Source organism: Carya illinoinensis, chromosome 12 (genome assembly GCF_018687715.1).
Source record: "Carya illinoinensis cultivar Pawnee chromosome 12, C.illinoinensisPawnee_v1, whole genome shotgun sequence".
Classification (NCBI taxonomy): Eukaryota; Viridiplantae; Streptophyta; class Magnoliopsida; order Fagales; family Juglandaceae; genus Carya; species Carya illinoinensis.
In genome coordinates, this window is record NC_056763.1 from 28,492,509 (window position 1) to 28,513,468 (window position 20,960).

A 20,960-nucleotide genomic window follows, 5' to 3' on the forward strand; every position below is an offset into this window, starting at 1 on the left:
AATTTCCCAAACAACCCCAGTGCAATTAGGTGTTAAAAAAATGTGCAGAAAGCACCACCCTTGATTAATAGGCTCTACATCTTACTGGTAATCCACCATCAAAACAAGTTTATTGCTCAAGATACTAGCATATTTTGAAGAACATCAACTGAACTGGTTCCGGTACTAATACTTAGTTTTTTCACAACACAATCTTTTGCAGTGGGGAATAAAAATAGAGAGCACACACATGTTAACCTTTCCAGGCTCTCTACTTCTTCTAGGCTTCTATCAGAGAGGCAATTACCTATTTGATTCCGATACAGAATAGTCATGTAATCCTGGTCCAAACATGTGTGGTAGCACCCTGCCAAATATTTTCTCTGAACTCAACCTCATTTGCAATTGATCTCTAAAACACATATCCTCGGTTACAGTATCGATTGAATTACAGATTCGATCAGAAAGAAACATGTTGCTCCATATAGAAGGGGCAGGAAACTAAGCTAACTTTGAACGGACGGCAAAGTACAGGTTTGATTAATATCGGAAGGATTCATCTGAACCATACTTGCTCCTGATATTATAATGGTCAAACTTCTGATTATCATAATGCACTGCCTTCATCTCGGAGGGCCTTGGCTCTGACCCCACTGCTTCATAAACCATTTCTCCACTTTTATCTCGTTGTCGATGCCTTGTTCTTTCTTTCTGGCTCTTAGACTTGCTATAAGGAGGAACCTCACCCGGTCCATAGAATTCTGCATACTCTTGTCGTTTTGAAGACCGGTGCTTACTTGACAATGAGGGATCCTTAAAACTGTTTGATTTGATCTTTGGGGGCTTCATTTCGGAGTACTTGTCACTTCTATTAGGAGTATGGGCCTGCCGATTTTCAGAAAGAGGAGTAGCAGTAGTCTGCCTCTGAACCAATGTGGGTTCAACTTCATCTTCAGGCATCCGGAGAGAGTCTTTCAAGGGAGTAGGGCCATTTCTAGGGCCATCTGGTCTGAAACGAGAGGGTATAAAGTAAAGGGGTATACCGGCCAATGCTTCGACTGCAAGCTTGGACAGATCAAGGATGAGCCGTCCAAAAGATGGCCATCCAGGTTCTTCTTTTATGCTCTCCACAATGGGAGTGGGTTTTCCTTTGTTTGAATGATCCTTAAATTCACTGTCTGAAGGTTGCTGCAGCATCAGAAATACATTAGGTTAAGCCAACGAGCAAGTAGGCATAAGTGAGTATCTAATTTTTAACAGAAAAATATTGGTCTTGGAGCTTCCAAGCCAACACAGAAAAAATCAAGACTGTTAAGACAACAGAAATAGAATTGAAGAAGTGAAGAATCTTAAGTGGTCTCTGTTAATCTACTAGCACACGAAAGAGAGAATCGGAGAGCCATTGTAAATCAAAACTAATAAACTTATAAAATAGTCATCTTACAATGTCTTCGTAGGAAGTTCTCTTAAAACTACTTTTTGACAAGCACCTTAAATTTTAAGAGAGTGAAGTTCACTTTAAATTATTGAGGAATTCAATGATATGTTTTGATCAGTGTTTTTAAAATCGTACCGTACCGGCCGGTACGGCCGGTATATTCCGTACCGGCCACCGGACCGGTACAGAAATTCAATAATTTCGTACCGGTTCAAATACCGGCGGTACCGGCCGTACCGGCCGAGATTTCGGCCTGTACCGGCCCGTACCGGCCGGTATTTCGGTTTCGTTTTTTTTTTTTTTTTTTTTTTCATTTTTTCAAACTACAAATTTATTTTTTTACCCCCAATTTAGACTAAACTATTTATAATTTATATAGATATATGTATTTATGTATAATTTATTTATATATAAATTATTATTTTGAAATATAATTAATATATATATATTTATATATATAATTTATTTATATATCGACTATCCCGAAACGGTACACTTTCGTGTACCGGTACCGAAATATTTCGTTCCAGTACCTTGATCGGTACGGCATCCGGTACGGTATTCAAAACATTGGTTTTGATTAGTCTGAAGGCATAAAAAAATTGATTGTAAGAGATTTACCATCCTTGACAAGAAAGAAGATCCAAAACCTTGCTGAAGCATACATGTAGCATATCCTACCAAGACAGCTCCAACAACCATAAGCACATCTGCCAAAGATCCAAAATAACTTAGTCACTATGTGGCAAGCAGCCAAAGCCTCAATTATGATGAAGAAGGAATGTGTACAATATTTAATCAAAATACGTTGTATCCCTCGAAGAAACACAATGAGGGGCTTGCATCTTGACCAAACATAGAAAGCAGAATGTAGGACAATGTGATATAACGTCGATGCTTCTAAAAAAGCCCCTTATTTGTACTTATACATGCATCTAGTTGAGTCGTACAGAGTTCAAATATTGGTTCATGTTCAGAAGTCCAAAATCCAGGTACAAAATACCTTCTGCACTTTTTTAAGACGGTTATTTACTTACCAAAACAATTATTCAGCAACAAAATACATGAAGATTAACCAAGTTTTTGAATTTAACGGTATGAACATGTCACTTGTGGTTTTATTCCTGAAGCCACCAGGGAAAAGCAGTTACAACCAGCATGAAAGAAGGGCTTCCTACAGCTGAGTAAGCACAACCACATGATGCCCCCTAGGATAAATGCACGATTAGGGATCCAAACCTGTAGCAGAAATTGAACTGTACTGATAATCGCAATCTTCCTGATTGAGAGAGATCTGCCGAAGAGCAGCATTTCCTCTATCAATGACTAACAAGGAGCAGGTAGGCTGAACATATACCACATCAAAATCATTTGAGAATTTGGCATCCTCGCTTGGGCCATCTCTATACCCTGCAACATTTGATTTCCCTCCAGCAATGGTTGTCACACCTGCAAAGAATTTTCAACCTCAGCAATGGCTTTTTAATATAGCACCCACTATTCCTCAAGAATAATTTGTGATCAACGTTTTCAGCTTTAGAAATGATAAAAATATCCCGATACAATAAAAAACTTAACATTCTTTTCCGCTACATAGTTGTATCACTTTATATTCTTTGTTTTTTTTTTATAAGTTATATTCTTTGTTTTTTAATGACAAGGAAATGCAGAGACCATTCAAATGCAACATGTCTTTTTACCAAGTAAACCCCAGACTCATGTAACATGCTCCGATCAGTTTATATTCTACTTCACCGCTAACCCATAAAATCTAAATCTTGGAATCTGTCAAAGTTCCATCAAACACCAACATGCACATTTATAACCTAGCCCCTAGATGTAATTATCAGATTAACATGAATTGAAGATACCAGCATCCCCAATCTTCCTGATGGCGAGGTTCAAGGTATCGGCAACATACACGTTGCCTTTATCATCCATGGTTATGCCTTTGGGATGATTAAAACGAGCATCACTGGGTTTTCCATCCACATGCCCTGTATGACCCTGAAAAGACCCAGCAACCAACCTTCCCCTACTATCTGCAACAATAAAAGGTTCAGGGAAGAATAAATAAGTAAGGATCGTAAAAGTCAGAATATGAAGATTAGATCATGGCAATCAGCCTGTAACATTTTTGTTTATTTTTTTGTTTTGTTTTTATGATGAGTAGCAATCAGCCTGTAACATTAAGACCAATGCACACACACTGCTCCACAAATAAAATCGCACCATCTTGAACACGATAGTTATTGCCATAAGCAAACAGGCTTACATAATTAATTTAAACTTGAAACGGACAAATTTCAAAAGTAAGTTTTTTTTTTTTTGATAAGTAATAAGAAGATTTTATTCATACGAATGAAATAGGCATAATCATACATTGAGTTATTGAAGTTCTAGAAAGCAAGAGGACAAGAATAATCATACATTGAGACAATGGCGGAGTGATCCTAACAATGTTGCTATTAACTTCATCAACAGCAAAAAGTTCGCCATCCTCAGAGACACGAATTCTGTAAGGAACCACTCCAATCTCATTTCCTTCCACGACAGTCTCGACCAAGTACCCATTCTCAAATTGAAGAGCATTCCCATCTGCATACCAAGTATCACAGGATGTATGCCGAATGTGATTAATGATATATATACATACACATAAAAATTAACAAATAAATAACAAGTGCATAAACACTAGCAAGTAAATCAAAATATTTCCAATAATAAGTTACAAAACATATTTAAATAACCTGATTGGGCTATTTTGGAGGATGCCCTGGTCCATTTGAGAATAGATGACAAGTGTTTGATCAATGGCCCTGGGTACAGAGATTATTCAGAGCAAGACACAAGTGAAGTAACAGAGAGAAAATTCATCAAAAAATAATAGTGAAATAAGAAAATGGAAAAACAAAATAAGCCTACCCACGAAGCAAACAGATCATTAACCCGAATTGTTTGAGAGAGAGAGTATTGAGACCATGATTACCTGCAGGAGCAGCATGAGCTTGAAATTGGAGTGCACAAGCAACAACGAGTGCTATGATGAAAACGAAAAAGAGATGGGAATTTCTCATGGGTCTCACAAAAAATAAAATAAAAATAAATCCAAGGCTTAAAAGATAGGAGAGAGATCAGTAGGTTAAGACTTTTCATCCGGGCCGGATCAAAACCCGAATAATCGGGTTCTAGATACGGGTTCCGAACCGGATAAAATTCAGACCGAAACCCGCGTTACCCTAACCGGGCCGGTTACGGGTATTATAACTGGGTACAGGATTTTAACCCCGGTACCCGGTTTTTATAGAAAATGACCGATACGGGATGCCTACCGTTGGCTTACTTGATGTCTATCTCAGATTCTCTCATATCTCTTTGCTCTCCTCTTTCTCTCACTCGAGCGGCCGAAACCCTAGCCTTCTCCTTCAAGTTTTGCAGCCGTCTCTCTCTCGCCGTCGCCGCTGGCCGGACTTGCGATCAGTAAGTCTCCATTATTTAATACTAGTAAATGATCTGGCTAATGTCAAACATCATACAGGTCGTTTAGAAGGTAACAGTAACAAATACTACTATCTGTCGAGCATACGGTCTTCTCCTATCCACGTAACGTCCATTCACACGTGTCAATTCTTAATTCGCTTGCCTCCGTGGCCTCCAAGCCACGTTTGCCCATCGTACACCCCGCATTACCTTTAGGCCCGGCCCCCCAAAACCCTTCTCTTCCCTTTTAAGCTCCTCCAGAATTCCAGATCCAGTTCTTCTCCGACCAAACTATCGGATTGATTTAGAGGCAACCACCGGATTTCGGTCTCTTGAATTTTAATTTTTCTTACGGATCTTGGGTTAGTTTCTCAACCTCTAAATGTCTCTCCCCCTCTCTTTAATTTAATTCCAGATGTAAAGATCTGTTCGATTTCCGAATGTATTCGTATATGTAATTATATATGTTGGTGGTCATGTGTATGCCCGTGTATATGGGTACATGCTAACACGCATCAGAATTTTCCGTATGCATTTGTGTTTCTTCTAGGTGATAGTTTCTGAATTATCAAATTTCTTCAGCTAATCACGTGTTCGCGTGCATGTGTTGGTGCTTAGTGTATCGCTGTCACAAATTTTATTGTGGCTGATTTGCTTGTAAATTTTATTAGGTTAGTTCGGTTGTCTTTAAAACGATTTTTATTTGGATTTTTTGGAACTTTTTCTTGAATATTTGAATGTTTGGTTTCAAGTTGTTTTTGCCTTTATACGTGGCTATGATAAATTGACAGGTTTGTGATGCCATGTTTAATGGTTGATTTTTTTTTAATAAATATCTCTGTTCATCTATTTGCCCTCAGTTGACGAAGGGCTCAAGAATTTTTGAAGGCCTGGAAAAGAAGTTTCACATTTGCTGAAAATGAGACCAGTTTTTAAAAGTTATATGAGGAAATTTTTGAGGTGTTGGTGCATTGCCAAAAACATATATCACAGCTTGCTTTTATGAAGTTTATACAATCTGAAACCAGTTCTTTATTTTTATCCACTTAACAGCTAGGAGATAGAAATTGTATTTCTTATTGCATCATGGGGTGTTCAGCACTCTGGTTGTCATTGCAATAATCTGGGTGTATTCTTTATCGAGGTCAACAAACTGGTGTTCTTCAAAATATGAGGATAATACATTGAAATCTGATTCAGGGTTTTTACAACCCTGGTTGAAACTTGAAAGTCTCACTTTTTTAGAAAGTATGTGTGACACGCATTTTAGATTACCAGAAAACTGGGTTCATATTTTTGTTCGAGAACAAATTTTTTCGTTTCCAAAAGTCAAACTGATGTATTTATCGTTCATTCTGTTATGTTCTATTACCTCTAGGAAGCACTCATCATTTTAGGCTTTCTTTTTCTTGCTATGCAGCTGTTCTCATTTCAACCACAGCACATGTTCTATACTAACAATGATGATATTTTTTGTGTTCTCCTGCTATTTATCTACAAATTAATGGTCTGGATGGCAGTTTTCATTTTAATCAAGGAATTTTTTCTATATGGAGGACATTTATTGCTTGTTTTTATCTTCCACATTAAACTCGTTTTACTCCTTGAATGACTGCAGGTTAGATTGACTTAGTTCGGAAGAAGTAAGATGGGGGGAGGATTTAGAGTTCTCCATTTGGTCAGACCATTTCTTTCATTCCTGCCTGAAGTTCAGAGCGCTGATAGGAAAATCCCATTTAGAGAGAAGGTCATCTATACCGTGATCTCTCTATTCATTTTCTTGGTTTGCAGTCAGCTTCCTCTCTATGGCATACACTCCACAACAGGCGCAGATCCATTTTATTGGATGCGAGTTATTCTTGCTTCAAACCGTGGGACTGTTATGGAACTTGGAATCACCCCGATTGTGACTTCTGGACTGGTGATGCAACTCCTTGCTGGGTCAAAGATCATTGAAGTGGACAACAATGTACGTGAAGATCGTGCCCTCCTGTAAGTATCTTTCTACAACTATTCGTATATAATGTGTTTGTGTTTCACTTCTTTTAGCAGACATCCAAATTATTATGATTTTTTAGGCTAGGTTTACTTTGACCGGTGACTTTTATGTAACTTTTTTTTTAATGAGCTTGTTTCCTAGATGTTGTGTGTGTGGATTATTAAAGATGTTTTTCCCTTCACAATGCTCCCTCCAAAGCACTAAATGGCCTTTATTTTTCAATGACTGCAACTGGATTGTCAACTTGTGGTCTATGTTTGACATGATTTTTTCCCCTTTTCTTCCCAGAAATGGTGCGCAGAAGTTACTTGGCATCCTGATTGCTGTGGGTGAGGCGGTTGCATACGTTCTCTCAGGAATGTATGGCAGTGTTGGCCAACTTGGAGTTGGAAATGCAATTCTTATTATCATTCAGCTCTGCTTTGCTGGTATCATTGTGATATGTTTGGATGAACTTCTTCAGAAAGGATATGGTCTAGGCTCTGGAATTTCACTTTTCATAGCTACCAATATCTGGTGAGTATTTAATTTCTTTGTTCTGGATATATAACTCATAAACTTTCAGGACTAAGCACTAAAATTTATGTTTCCCTTATGGTTAAGAATAACTTTAGAGCTTGGTATCTTTTGGGGAATTCATTTACTTGCTTCGTTGAGATGTGTATGATGAATCTGAATATTTGAAGATTTATATGATTCTTTTTCAGTGAAAACATTATCTGGAAAGCATTTAGCCCCACCACTATTAACAGTGGGCGGGGAGCTGAATTTGAGGGTGCTGTTATTGCTCTATTCCATCTGCTTATAACTCGAACGGACAAGGTTCGTGCTCTCCGGGAGGCCTTTTACCGGCAGAATCTACCAAATGTGACAAACTTGCTTGCTACAGTATTGGTCTTCCTAATTGTAATCTATTTCCAAGGTTTCCGTGTGGTTTTGCCTGTGAGGTCAAAGAATGCCAGAGGACAACAAGGTTCTTATCCAATCAAGCTGTTCTATACCTCCAACATGCCCATCATTCTACACTCTGCCCTTGTGTCCAATCTTTACTTCATCTCTCAAGTATGGGTTTTTTATGTTTGTATCCACAACTTGGATTTGACCTTCTGTGTCACTGTTTAACCAAAAAAAATGTGTGTTTTGTCTAAACAGCTGCTTTACCGGAGATACAGTGGAAATTTTCTGGTGAATCTTTTGGGTAAATGGAAGGAATCCGAATACTCAAGTGGCCAGTCTATACCTGTTGGTGGTCTTGCATATTATATCACCGCACCATCAAGGTAATTAAGAACTTTCCCCTGATAGAGAGATTGAATTAAGTCTTATAAGCCATAGGTTGTGTCTGTATTTGGACATGGTTGATCACCTACAAAACCCCAATATGATAAGATGTGGACAGTGAACTCTAGCTCAAATTGTAATAACCTCTTTGAGAATATAATACGGACACAATTGATAAGATACATCAACTCTTGAATGCACTGGATAATAATGGCAAGTATATGTTAATTGTCTCTGTGTGAGTGTGATAGTATGTTGTGATACCCCCCATATGATAAGGATAAGGGTAGGTGGTGTATGAGATCCCACATTGCTTGATTAGGAGAAGTTCTAACTCTTTATAAGGTTCCATTGGGTCTCCAATTGTATCATTGGCTAATCCTTTTGAAGTATAGGCCATGTGATTTGCGCCTTCTATTGGGGTGTTACATGGTATCAGAGCCTAACCCAACTAGAAATGTGGACTTGAGTTGTGCCACCTACAACGGACAGGCCCAACGAGAACGTCGGAAATTTAAGGGGGGAGATTGTGATAGCCCATATGATAAGGATAAGGGTAGATGGTGAATGAGATCTCACATTGCTTGAAAATGAGAAATTCTTGCTCTTTATAAGGTTCCAATATGACTCTCATTGTATCATTGACTAGTCCTTAATTTTGGAGTATAAGTCATGTGGTTTGGGTCTTCCATCGGAGCGTTACATATGTTTACACGTGGGTCCATAACTTGCATCCTTATCCTTTAAGTCATTATTATGTAGAAAAGAAAAGAGGTGCCATTTGAGCTAGCATTAATTGTCTAGCGTATATATGTATTTTTAAATATTTATAATGCTTGTTTTTATAAATAATGAACGATAAAAGGCATAATGTAAAAGCTAAAAATTAAAGAAGGAAGTGATATAACAATCCATGTTTGATATCTGTGGAAATAGGGTAGTTGAAAAAACTATTTTTTAAATATTTAGAAACCCCCCCCCCCCCAACTTTTTCTTTTGAGAAAATTTAGTTTCTGTCCAAAAAGATCAGTGTCGTATTTGACTCCTATTTTGCAGTATCTGAATCGTATACATAAAATATCGATTTCCTTGTTTGTCCTCATTTTATGGATACGAATCATGTATGTCTCCTACCATATCTGTATCGAATATGTACAAGATGTGGACAAGGCTAATTGAAGAATCTGTGCTACCTTGTAAAAATATGTATGCTTTTACTCCTTGACTTGGATGTTTGGAAACGATTTTCATCCCATCCCATCCTATCCAATCTTATCTCATCCCATCCCATCTCACTTCCTTCCCAAACATCATTTAAACTAATCATTACAACTTTCCTAACTTTTCAAACAAAAAACAATTCAACTTTTTTTTTTTTTTTATAAGTAATCAAAATTGTATAAATTAAAGAAAAGGCCTAGCCCAGTATGTACAAGAAACTACCCCTTTAGGCGGGAAAAACAATTCAACTTTTTCAAAACTCAAAACAAAAATTTTATTAAAAAATTATATTCTAACAATATTTTAACTTTATAGTATTTTTTTATTCGACTTTTTTTCTCTCCTTTCTCAAAATCCAATAAATACTTATCTCAAACTATCTCACTATTATTCACAAACAATCTTACTACTATTTACAAAATTCTCATCTCATTTAATTCCCCAAGCATCCCCTTAATGATGCTGTTAAATCCGTTTTGATACAATCCTATATTTTGCAGCTTAGCTGATATGGCAGCCAATCCTTTCCATGCGTTGTTCTATCTGGTCTTTATGTTGTCAGCATGTGCATTATTCTCAAAAACTTGGATTGAAGTTTCAGGATCATCAGCTAGAGATGTTGCCAAGCAGCTCAAGGTAAGAATTCTTGGATTGAAGTTTCTCTTCTGTTTGTGTGTGTGTGTGTGTTCATGGAGCCTGAATTCTTGTTGTTTTGAAATTGAAGTTGGCAATATCTTAAGGCATAGAAACTGGCATGACTCTGAAACTGGTGAGGTAATCCTATCCAAATGATTTTGTGATGACTGTCTGAATGTATTTTGGGTTCATTTGAGCTTCCCACCTGGACTATATCCACCAACCTACCCGTATTTAAGATATCTGTATATAACATTTTGAATTGTAGAAGTTTGTATCTGTATGTAACATTTTGAATTGTAGAAGTTTGTTACAAAAATACTGAGACCTGTTTGAAAGCTAATGATAGAAATTTGAATTACAGAAGTTTGTTACAAAAATACAAAAATACTGGAGGACTGTAAGGGTTGCAATTTAAAGCTGGTTGTGTTGCACACTTTCTGCTTGTACCATTGATGCTTTGAAATTCTCGTAAATGACATTTTTTTAGGATGTGGGAAAGTGAGAATGTCAAACTTTTTAGTGCCATCATATAGGATGTCAAACTTGAGCCCCCTAGGGGTTGGCTCAAGTGGTAAAGGCCTTGGGCTCAGGTGCAAATAATTTCTAAGGGCCATCGGACTGAGAGATTTTTCCATAGAATTGCCCGAGGTGCACTTGTGGGAAACTCCTTGCCGAGGGCCTGTACACCCCCGAGATTAGTAGAGACATTCTTTCTGGACACCCGGGGCCCAAAAAAAAGAAAAAACTGAAAATTGGAAAATAAGATATTTATTATGGATGAAGTAATGTTTTCCCCACTTTGTTGAAGTTGGAAGGAAAATAAAGTGCCATCAGAGGTATAGAATTCAGAGGTCCCGCCACCCCCTGTTTTCAACTTATATTTTTACCATTTAAACTGAGGCTTAGGGGGTAATATTTGAGCAACTAATTATTGCTTCAGAGGCAGATGGTAAATGGATGGCGTGGGTTTGGAATATGTCTTGTGTCTACAATTGGCATATGGTTTGCATAGGTGATACCTTGATATTTTTATTGCTAAAGCAAAAATGTTTGTCGTTTTACCACTTGAAACTAAAAAAGAAACAGCAATTACAACACTTCTGTTTTGCATCTTGGTACTAAAAAAATGTGGGACGCTTGTGCAAAACAGTGAGATGCTGAAGTGATAGATAACCTTTTAGTTACAAAAATGGCAGCGCGTCATTTCATATAATACTTATGCTGACTTTGCAGGAACAACAAATGGTGATGCCCGGGCATCGTGAGTCAAACTTACAGAAGGAGCTGAACCGTTACATACCCACAGCTGCAGCATTTGGAGGCATGTGCATTGGTGCATTGACAGTGTTGGCAGATTTCATGGGGGCGATTGGTTCGGGGACAGGAATTCTGCTTGCAGTGACAATCATTTACCAGTACTTCGAAACTTTCGAGAAGGAAAGAGCAAGCGAGCTCGGCTTCTTTGGTTTCTAGGCTTATGTCTTGTTACCAGTTATGTTTGGCGCCTTGGCGGTGCTAATGAGCTCCCTGGCAGTTTTGGTGCGCAGAGAGATTTAAGTAGTAGGTCCTTTCCACACCAAAGACTTGAGTTCAAGATGTTAGAGCCTAGGGATAGTTTGTTAGTACAACAGAGATTCATTTCATCTCGTTTATTTGTTGTTTGTTTTTACCCTTTTTGGACATTTACCTCCCTCCCGGGGATATTTATTTCTCCCGAGCCGTTGGATCTATACGAATTCCTTGAATGATTTTTTTTTTTGTTTTTTTATTTATTTAATGCAATGGAAACTGCTTTACTTTGATTCGTAGCTTCTTGGGTTGTCTTTCGCTTTTGTCGAAGCGCGTATAACCTATAGCATCGATTACGAAGCGACACCAAAAATATAAATTATTTTTTGCACGAGGATGTAAAAAGTTTCTATATATTTGTGTTGTGTTTAAAAAATAAGGCTTATTAATAGATTTTCAAGACATTATAGAAGGAAGAAACTACAACTCTTTGTCAATCACTTGCGCGTTCAAAGTTCTTCATTAATAAACGCCTACGATACACCATTTTTCTGAGCCATCCAAATTACCTTAACTGTAAAGAGTCCTTGATTTCCAAGTTAAGCATGGCATCGCATGCTCATTAAAATTGGAACTTCATATATTATTTTTTGTGGAAGATAAAAAAAAGTACGCAAATTGTTGTGGACTCAGTGGGTCGCGACTCACAACTTGAACCGCTAAATATTCAGCCGATTCTGGGACCCGCAGGCGAACAGGTGGTCACGTTTCGTGCCAGGGGATTTTGCTAATTTGCTAGTACGATTTTTAGGCCTCCTCGTTCACGCGAAAGGCAACCATTTTTTTTTTCAATAAATTCCCAGCGATACATTTAAGACTGTCCATTTACAATATCGTCGCATATTTTTCTCCTGAATTACCCATATTACCCATACCCGACCCCAATCCCCACTATCAGCAGATACGTAATAATTAAAAAGAATCGGTGGCACTACCGTAAACACGAACACTGAAAGCGACCCAATCTCTTTAAAATCCCAACACTTGTATTCTCCAGCATTTTCTTGATTAATTTTTGTCGACCTCTTTCGTTTTTCACAGCTCTGTTTTTCTCTGCCGCTCGAGAGCTTTGCCCTGCTCTCTCTCTCTATGTACCTGCTCTCAGCTCCCCTCCCTGATAGACCAACAGAAACGAACGTAAAGCCGATGATCAATATTATCTGCTGCTCCAAAAGCCAACTCTCAAACTAGAAATACGGGAAAACCTTTGCTTCGAGGCATTGAAGTTATTAAAGTCGGGTCAAAGGGGATTAGTTATTTTATTTTTTCCTTCCGATTACGCGAAGTTTCTTCGTAAGGTAACGCAAGGTTTAGTGAGGAAGAGGAAGTTTCGTTTCAGACTTTTATTTATTTAGTCTTCGATCATATTTTATTTTCTTTCCATGGACAGAAAAAATTTATTCGGCTGAGAGCCCGAGAATCAGAGTATAAGATTTTTCCCAGGATTTTAGTTCTTTTGGAGGAAAGGTTATATATTTGCTGCTTTAATTTCGCAGACTCTCAGAACACTGTCCATCAACGCGTCCTTGTTTATACATGGTTGTTATTTCTTATTTTTGTGTACAAAACGAAGATGTTTTTTGTTCATATCTTGTGTTACAAACTACTTTCGATTGGTTTCTTCTTCTACTTCTCTTAAGTAAAAAGGTATTGCGATTGAAGTAATATTCACGACAGTTTTCGTTTCGATTGTCTGGTTTGTTTGTTTTTATGTTGTCGAAATCTAATTATTTTGCTACCGGTTTCGATGACTTTGTTTTTGTGTGGGGTGTGGTTGCAGGGATCGTAGAGGTGGATCGTTGTGGAGGTGTTGTCGCTGTCGCCCTGTTTTTCTTGCTAATCACGTTGCGATGAAGTGAAGTTGATACAATATTTTGTCTCGTGCAATTTTTCGAGATATTTTACGGTATGTTAATATTTCTCGCTATGTTGTTTGATTGGTCAGTCAAATCAGGCGTTTTAATACGATCATAAATTGTTTTTTATAATTAAAAGTAAGAAATTGACCGTGATGTTTCCATGCCATAATGTACTGTGCGTGCTTGCCATCGCGGCAGTTTGTCAGCATGAAAGGGATTGACCAATAAGGAACATGTGAAATTCAAGTTTTGCGTATATATCTTTTTATTTATTGGGTGTCGTATTTGTTAATGGAAAATGATACGGATCCGCTGGAATATTCCGTTCATTTATCCCACTCTAATTTTTTTCTTTTTTTTAAATTTATTTTAATATAGTGATTAAGAAAATATTATTTAATAATATTGTAAATTTTTTTCATTTTTAAAATATTTAAAAGTGTTAAAAATTTGATTTTAAAAAAATATGTAAAAGTGTTTTTTTTTTCATATTATTTTTTTAACACTTAAATATTTTTAAAAAATGAATAAAATTCATAATATTATTAAATAACATTTTTCTAATCAGTATATATAAAAAATTAATAAAAAATAAATGGGATGCTTGAACGGGATCCAGCTGGGGATCCCTAGAATTGCCCTTTGTTAATTGAAGTAACTATATAAATATATATATTTTAAAAAGTATTTAGACGTCAAAAAAATTCTATTTATTGAGATAGTTAGGTCAAAGGTGATCTTGTAAATAGTAATAAAAAAATAGTAAATAATAGTAAAAAAATAATGAATAATTTATAAATAGTAATAAATTGATTGTGAATATTAGTGATTTACTTACCAAACACAGCCTTAACAACATATAGGTGATGTGCATCACATCTTTTATCATTAAAAGTTAATGATATTTCGATTTTCTTTTTAAATTTAATAGATTTTATAATAAGTTATATACAACTGAACTCATAATCCACATCATTGCAAGTATTGTCTCTAAGTGGGTGGGCATGAGTGATTGAACAATATTAGATATAATTTTAGAATGTATAAATTCTATGCAGTTCTATTTTCAAAAAGTGGAATCCACTGTGAAAAAGTTGGTTATTTAACGTGAGTCCTGATTTTTTCTACCTTGTCTAGAGAGCTTACTGAACTTGCACACCCCCTCGTTTGTTTTCATAGAAGAGATGAGAGGAGTTAAGATTAAAATTAAAAGTTAAATAAAATATTGATAAAATATTTTATTATTTTTATTTTTATTTTGAAATTTGAAAAGGTTGAATTGTTTATTTTATTTTGTGTGAAAATTTTAAAAAGTTATAATGATTAGATTAGATGAGTTGAGAAGAATTGTGAAAACAAACGTTAAGTAAAATTTTTAAAAATTCTATGCCCACTGTCCAATATGAACTGTTCATCAATTTGGGAAGTGACAAATTTATGGGATTTGTTTTTGCTCCTTATAAAAACATAACCAAACTAAATAATAGGTAATCAAATCAAATTAATAAAAAATAAAATATGTGACAACCTATGTGCTCATGGATATACAAAATGTACTTTCCCCTCCTTAAATTGATGAAGGTGAAAGTGACTGTGATTGTCAGATTGTGAGCGTTTCTTTCTTTTTGGTTCTCTTGGATTATAGCCCTTGGCGTTAATACAAGGTGTAGTGGTTGAAATATTAACAAATTTCTGCTACATAAATCCGAAGATATGAAAGCTTGTGGACTTGGAATGTTTCTGCAAGTAAGGATAAAATACATGTTCCTGCTATGGAAGATGATATTTCAGCATTTATTTTTGGAAAAAATAAATATATTTTTTTCATACTTAGTGCTTTTACGATGGAATCTATATAAATGGGACCCGCCATGTGTGAGAGAGGTGGGTGTGGAATTATCAAAGTTTAAAAGGGTTGGTGCTGAAATAGCCCCTTGTGTGATAAATGAGAAGGACTACAGACCATTGAGGATGGAAAATAATATTGCTGCAGAGTAGTCATGGGGCCACACATGATTTTTATTAATCTTGCTGCACAAAAGTACTCATGATGGGGGCCACATGACTTTTTACCATATGGTCAATGCAGATTGCATAGGACATGATCTCTTTTTGTCACATTATGCAGGCTCTAGGAATCCTATGGTATGTAAATGGACCAACATTTCGTTCTAAAATAATTAATTTTTATCTATAAAATAATGGTTTGATTACATATTAGTGTTAGATTAAATGTATTAGTATACAAACGTCTAATCATAACAGGTTTAATGTCTCATTTGCACGTGCACACGATGGATGTTTGCGAAAATGAACCATGTTCCATTAGCTTTGTTTACTTTGATTTTCACTAGATCTGATCTTTCTTATGTGGCTAAATGATGCTTCAGCAGTTAAGATGCACTAATAATTATACCTGTACCATAAGATTACGACCATTATTTTAATATAAAAAATTTATTTATTATTTATTTTTTTATCATTTTATAATATGTTATTAAATTATTAATTCATAAATAAAATATAATTATTTAAAATAATAATATAAGGTGACGAGAGGATGAGAATTGAAACAATGAGTGCATTACTCAAATTTAATAATATTTGTAGAAAGAATTTATGAGGCTTAGATTAAGAGAGGGAGACGAAAAGAAGAAATAGTAATTTAACTTTTGATTCTTCCGAATACTTTTCTGTTTTTTATTTAAAAGAAGTATTTGTTTGTAGATCGTGTTATATACTTTACAGGAACTTGTCGTTCATGATCAGGAAGGGGCCTGATGTTCAAGTGCGTTGTAATTAGTACTTCGAACTTTAAACGTGTCTCTGAATCTTTCTTCCTAAGCTTTTCTTTCTGGTACTTTCACTATTCATCTTCTCTATTTTTCCCGCGTCTAAATCCGCTTTTTCACTCTTTCAAAAAGACTGCAAATTGGAAATTCTGAAAGGTAAAAGAGCAAAAGGAAATTCCATCCTCCATTAATGGCCTCGATCTAAGTGCCTATGCTAAAGCATATTGCTTTTCTCTTTTGTTCAGCACGCTCATCATTGTCTCAAATCTTTGTTCTGCTAGTACTGTAGGTTTTTCTCTTTCCATATTGCGTTTCACTTGTGTATATTTCCCTTTGCTCAATCCTTCTGTTCGTCACTATCATCTTTTGCGACATTGTAGATGGATTCTGTTAAGCCATCGGCCATGAAACCTGCTGGAAGTAAATTGGCACGAACCTTTGCCAAAGTTCTTCACCTTCGGATGGCAACCGGAGTTGCTCCAGTTGATGGAAAGAAGGTCAAGCCCAAAGAAATGGCCAAGAAAGATTGGAATGTTAGCAAGAGTGCAGCCCGGGCGGCTAGTCGGTCTCGGCCTCATGACGAAGAAGAAGAAGAGCTCAAGAATAAGGTGGCCTTAGAAGCTGTTCTTGCCAAACTGTTTGCTAGCATTTCATCCATTAAAGCCGCGTATGCTCAGTTACAGCATTCTCAGTCTCCTTATGATGCTGATGGGATTCAAGCTGCTGACAAAATAGTAGTCTCGGAGTTGAAGAGTTTGTCTGAATTGAAGCAGAGTTACTCGAAGAAACTGTTCGATGCTTCACCGGAGAAGGCAATGGTTTTGGCTGAAATTCATGAGCAAAAAAGTGTCCTGAAAACCTATGAAATAATGGGGAAGAAGTTGGAATCTCAGTTGAGGCTCAAGGATTCTGAAATGATATTTCTCAAAGAGAAATTGCAGGAAGCCACCAAACAGAACAGGTCACTTGAGAAGAGATTAAACCAAAGTGGGCAGTTACATGTGCTCGATAATCTTCACCATTCAGGCTTGACTGCTGCCCATTTTATAACACTTCTCCGGCTCACTGTCAAGTCCATTCGAAGCTTCGTCAGGTTGATGGTGGAGGAGATGAAAGATGCTAGTTGGGATATCGATGCGGCAGCAAATGCAATCGTACCTGGAGTGGTTTATCGGAAAGATGATCACAAATGCTTCGCTTTCGAGTCCTTCGTTTGCATGCAAATGTTTGAGTCCTTCAATTATCCATACTTCTCTCTTACGGGTAAATCTTTGCCAGATAAGAAGCAGGAGCAACAACTATTTTTCAGGCGATTCATGGAACTGAAATCTGTGAAACTAAAGGCGTTTCTAGGCCAGAAGCTTAAATCAAAGTTCGCAAAGTTTTGCCTTGTTAAGTACGTGAGACTTGTCAATCCCAAGTTGGAATCATCGTTGTTTGGTAATCTTGATCAAAGAAATCTGGTGAATGTTGGTGAATTCCCAAACACTGCCTTCTTTGCTTCATTCCTTGAAATGGCAAGGCGGGTTTGGCTGCTTCACTGCTTGGCATTTTCTTTTAAGCACGAGGCCTCAATCTTTCAAGTTAGCAAGGGATGTAGATTTTCAGAAGTGTACATGGAAAGTGTAGCAGAAGAAGAGGCATTCCTTCCGTCCGAGGACACACCGGAATCCGACCCATCATCGGTTGCATTCACAGTTGTTCCTGGGTTCAGGATAGATGAAACTGTTATACAGTGCCAGGTCTATCTGTCTCGAGTTCAAATCAAGGTAGTATCCAAAAAACAGAGATAGCTGCACTTCAGTAAACAAATGCGAGAGAATTATGCTCCTTTCATCTTGAATTCGATCGTTTTCAATCATGTTTTAACCGATTTTGTATATTTCGTTGTTTCATAAATCAATCAAGGCTGTTTAAATTGTAATGTATCAGCTGGTATGTTTAGAAATAATAGAATTAATTACTATAAAGAACAATATTCTTGATGTTGATTTTATTTCAGTTAATTCGCAATGTTTCTAAACTATAAAAGTGTCTCGGTTCGTTGACCAGGGGAATTATTGGTAGCGTCTGGACCCACAAACACGACATTGAACTAGAGGCCGACCGTTGTGTTCGGAACAGTCTTTTGGGTCTTCATCCAAAGCAATTTTGTTAATATTACGGTAGAGAGTCAGAGACACCGATTGTCTAGCTGTTTCGCATCTTTACGGGACGGCGCGTGATGTCATATATGTTTCCCAGCGCTAGCTTAGACTTTTTCAAATAATTTTATTTATGTGTACTCACCATGTGTTGGACAGTGTGGACGTGCATGGCCAGCCACGTGGGATGTTTTGTCAGATTCTTGATCTTGCTTGGTATCCCGACATGGGTCACTTGACTCTTCCAACCCTTCCCAACCCATCTTTACCTCGGAATTAACTTTTTTCTTATGAGAAAATCAAATTCATATGAGAATAGGTGTCTCCTGCAAACTCCATATAGGAATCTAATGATAAGTTGTCACGTAATTGAAAACACAAGATTTCATATGCCACACAACAAGAGATCAAGTTCGTTTGGATATACCCTCTTCCATCCCCCTTGCAGTCTCACTTTCTCACTCTCTCGATCTCTCTCGAACCGAAAGACGAAAACCTTCATGTCGTTGGCCTCTCTCGCTCATTCACTCCATCTCTATCGTCTCTCTCCTTCAGCTTTTTAAAATAATAAACACAATAAATTTGCAGGAGAATTGATTCTAACATCCTTATGCTCGATTGCTGAGAAAACAAAAGAAATTAAAATAATTGAATGGTACTTAGTCTATAGAAATCGAAAACACAATCTAATCAAGTTAAATAGACTAGAAAATCTTAGCTGGGTAAAGTCCCTCCATCATCAGGTTCGATAGGATCATTTTTCCAAATTTTAAAACACGATTCTCTTCTAAATTTTACCATCAAATAGATGAAACCCAAGGAAGCAAACCATTTTCTTAACTAACTTTTGCTTATCCAAATCGAATATCATTTGTGAATACAATAATAATAAGAATCGAATTTAAGGACCCCTTTACGAGTTTTAATTTTTTTTTTTTAATAAAAAAACACCAATAGGTAAGCAGGAAAATGGAAGTATTGTTCTTCCGTTGATCGGGAATTTAAAAAAAAAAAAATCAAACAAACAAGAAAGGAGCAATCAAATAAAATCAACACCCAGGCAAAAAACAAAAGAACCCCAATATTAAACCAAATGACAAAGAGATCCCAGCCATTTAAAATAAAAAACACCCAAATCTGAGAAAAAATGAAAAAAGAAAGAGACATTCTTTTGGAAATTCATGGATCCAGTTTTGGAGTTAGTGGTCCGTTTGGTAAGCTTAATGAGCTTCAAGCAAGACACATCGAAGTTTTCCATTGGGGCTTCCTCTTCTTCTTGTTCCTCCCCTGTATGTAGAGATTTCAGACAAAGAGAGAATGAGAGCAGAGAGAGGGAAGGAGAGATAAAGGTAAGGGATTTCTTTTGGGTGAAAGAGTTTCAGAGTGAGGGAAATGAGATCCTTCGTGTGAGAGAATGAGAGCAAAGAGAAGGGAAGGGGGGGCGTTGATCACCTATTATGTGTTCAGTCGTGTTTTTGCATATGTTCCTTACGTGGCTATTCCTGATTGGTCTTCGATAATTAGAGATAAAAGGTGGTACCGGTTAGAAGCGTTTCTCAATTCATATACATCGTGATTTTTCGTGGCATTCTGTACGTGTACATCACTCGGTGGTCTTCCGTGGTGATACTTGTAATTATACGTACGGCGCCCATTTATGCGATCAACCAAGCTTGAAAACGAAACGATGGACATTGAAGAAGCCGATCATATAATTCATTGACAGTGTATGGATCTTATTATCTATGTTTTTTTTAATAATTTATTGGTGATATGTGGGCAATCTACATACAAGTTTTATATTTACGAGGCTTTCAAAAAAAAAAAAAAAAGTTTTATATTTACGAGAGACATTCCTTGTTAAAAACAGCGTCCCATCAGATTTTTTTTTAAAAAAAAAAATGATTTTTTTATTGTTTGTTTTTAAAATAAAATTTATTTTTTTACAAGAGATCTAATAGGATTTTTAGAATGAAAAATGATTTGCACACAATAATTTGTTATAATATTTTATATAATTATATTTTAAATAAAAGATATTTTTAATAAAAATAATATCACTTTATAAAGATATTCTGATCTTAAAATATTATTGAAAAATGTGATTATGTCATTGTTGAGAATGAATGTGTAGGAATCATTACTATGTTACCAGGATCCTATCTTTCAAGTGCACTTCGACGTTCGTGTAGGTATCATGCTCCGTATTACATCAGCCCATTTTTACACAGCAAACATAGCTTGATATAATATAGATTGATAGGGAAATAATTTAATTATAAATAGATTTTTTAAAAATAATTTTATAAATTGATGTAGTTTTTAAAATTGTAAATTTTTTATTATTATAAAATAGATTGGACGGATTATATAAAATTCTATTAATTTATAATAATAAAAAATTTATATATATATTTTTTATAACTTTCTATAGCTGTAATACTCCTCATATGAATAATACCTTAATTGTAAACAGCCTCATATAATTTTTTAATACGAAGGACCGTAGGGAATGATTTTGACTTTTGATCCATTTTGGACCGAGGCCAGAGAGACAAT

General features: G+C 36.2%; 3 protein-coding genes across 8 annotated transcripts; 2 read left to right on the top strand and 1 right to left on the bottom strand.

The window, feature by feature from the left end:
* Positions 1-81: 81 nt before the first annotated feature.
* On the bottom strand, positions 82-4,569 carry LOC122289955. The gene is made up of 7 exons (XM_043097411.1): positions 4,407-4,569; positions 4,168-4,236; positions 3,848-4,015; positions 3,289-3,459; positions 2,657-2,866; positions 2,039-2,127; positions 82-1,167 (listed from the first exon to the last, which is right to left on the bottom strand). The coding sequence occupies exons 1-7, from the start codon at positions 4,492-4,494 to the stop codon at positions 520-522; spliced, it is 1,443 nt and encodes a 480-aa protein (XP_042953345.1). The 5' UTR covers positions 4,495-4,569; the 3' UTR covers positions 82-519.
* A 175-nt stretch (positions 4,570-4,744) lies between these two features.
* LOC122289956 (protein transport protein Sec61 subunit alpha-like) lies at positions 4,745-11,839 on the top strand. Of its 2 annotated transcripts, none has more exons than XM_043097413.1 (7): positions 4,745-4,897; positions 6,516-6,889; positions 7,185-7,412; positions 7,604-7,958; positions 8,049-8,176; positions 9,899-10,034; positions 11,271-11,839. In XM_043097413.1, exons 2-7 carry the CDS (start codon positions 6,546-6,548, stop codon positions 11,508-11,510), a joined length of 1,431 nt encoding a protein of 476 aa, XP_042953347.1. In that variant the 5' UTR covers positions 4,745-4,897; positions 6,516-6,545; the 3' UTR covers positions 11,511-11,839. The 2 variants fall into 2 exon arrangements, with proteins under 2 accessions (XP_042953347.1, XP_042953346.1); XM_043097412.1 differs by lacking the exon at positions 4,745-4,897 and adding an exon at positions 4,970-5,259.
* A 758-nt stretch (positions 11,840-12,597) lies between these two features.
* On the top strand, positions 12,598-18,233 carry LOC122289957 (protein GRAVITROPIC IN THE LIGHT 1-like). Of its 5 annotated transcripts, none has more exons than XM_043097415.1 (4): positions 12,598-12,904; positions 12,997-13,145; positions 13,387-13,512; positions 16,638-18,233. In XM_043097415.1, exon 4 carries the CDS (start codon positions 16,638-16,640, stop codon positions 18,048-18,050), a length of 1,413 nt encoding a protein of 470 aa, XP_042953349.1. In that variant the 5' UTR covers positions 12,598-12,904; positions 12,997-13,145; positions 13,387-13,512; the 3' UTR covers positions 18,051-18,233. The 5 variants fall into 5 exon arrangements, with proteins under 5 accessions (XP_042953349.1, XP_042953350.1, XP_042953348.1 ...); XM_043097416.1 differs by having other exon boundaries at positions 12,997-13,073; XM_043097414.1 differs by lacking the exon at positions 12,997-13,145.
* The last annotated feature ends 2,727 nt before the right edge of the window (positions 18,234-20,960 follow it).

Bases quoted from the DNA above. Each gene is read 5' to 3' on its own strand.
- LOC122289956 (XM_043097413.1), top strand. From the start codon at position 6,546: ATGGGGGGAGGATTTAGAGTTCTCCATTTGGTCAGACCATTTCTTTCA. The intron at 6,890-7,184 runs GTAAGTATCTTT...TTTTCTTCCCAG, and splicing joins CGTGAAGATCGTGCCCTCCT to AAATGGTGCGCAGAAGTTAC. The intron at 8,177-9,898 runs GTAATTAAGAAC...TATATTTTGCAG, and splicing joins TATATCACCGCACCATCAAG to CTTAGCTGATATGGCAGCCA.
- LOC122289955 (XM_043097411.1), bottom strand. From the start codon at position 4,494: ATGAGAAATTCCCATCTCTTTTTCGTTTTCATCATAGCACTCGTTGTT. The intron at 4,237-4,406 runs GTAATCATGGTC...CTCTGTACCCAG, and splicing joins AGCTCATGCTGCTCCTGCAG to GGCCATTGATCAAACACTTG. The intron at 2,128-2,656 runs GTTTGGATCCCT...GATCTTTGGCAG, and splicing joins CAGTTCAATTTCTGCTACAG to ATGTGCTTATGGTTGTTGGA.
- LOC122289957 (XM_043097415.1), top strand. From the start codon at position 16,638: ATGGATTCTGTTAAGCCATCGGCCATGAAACCTGCTGGAAGTAAATTG.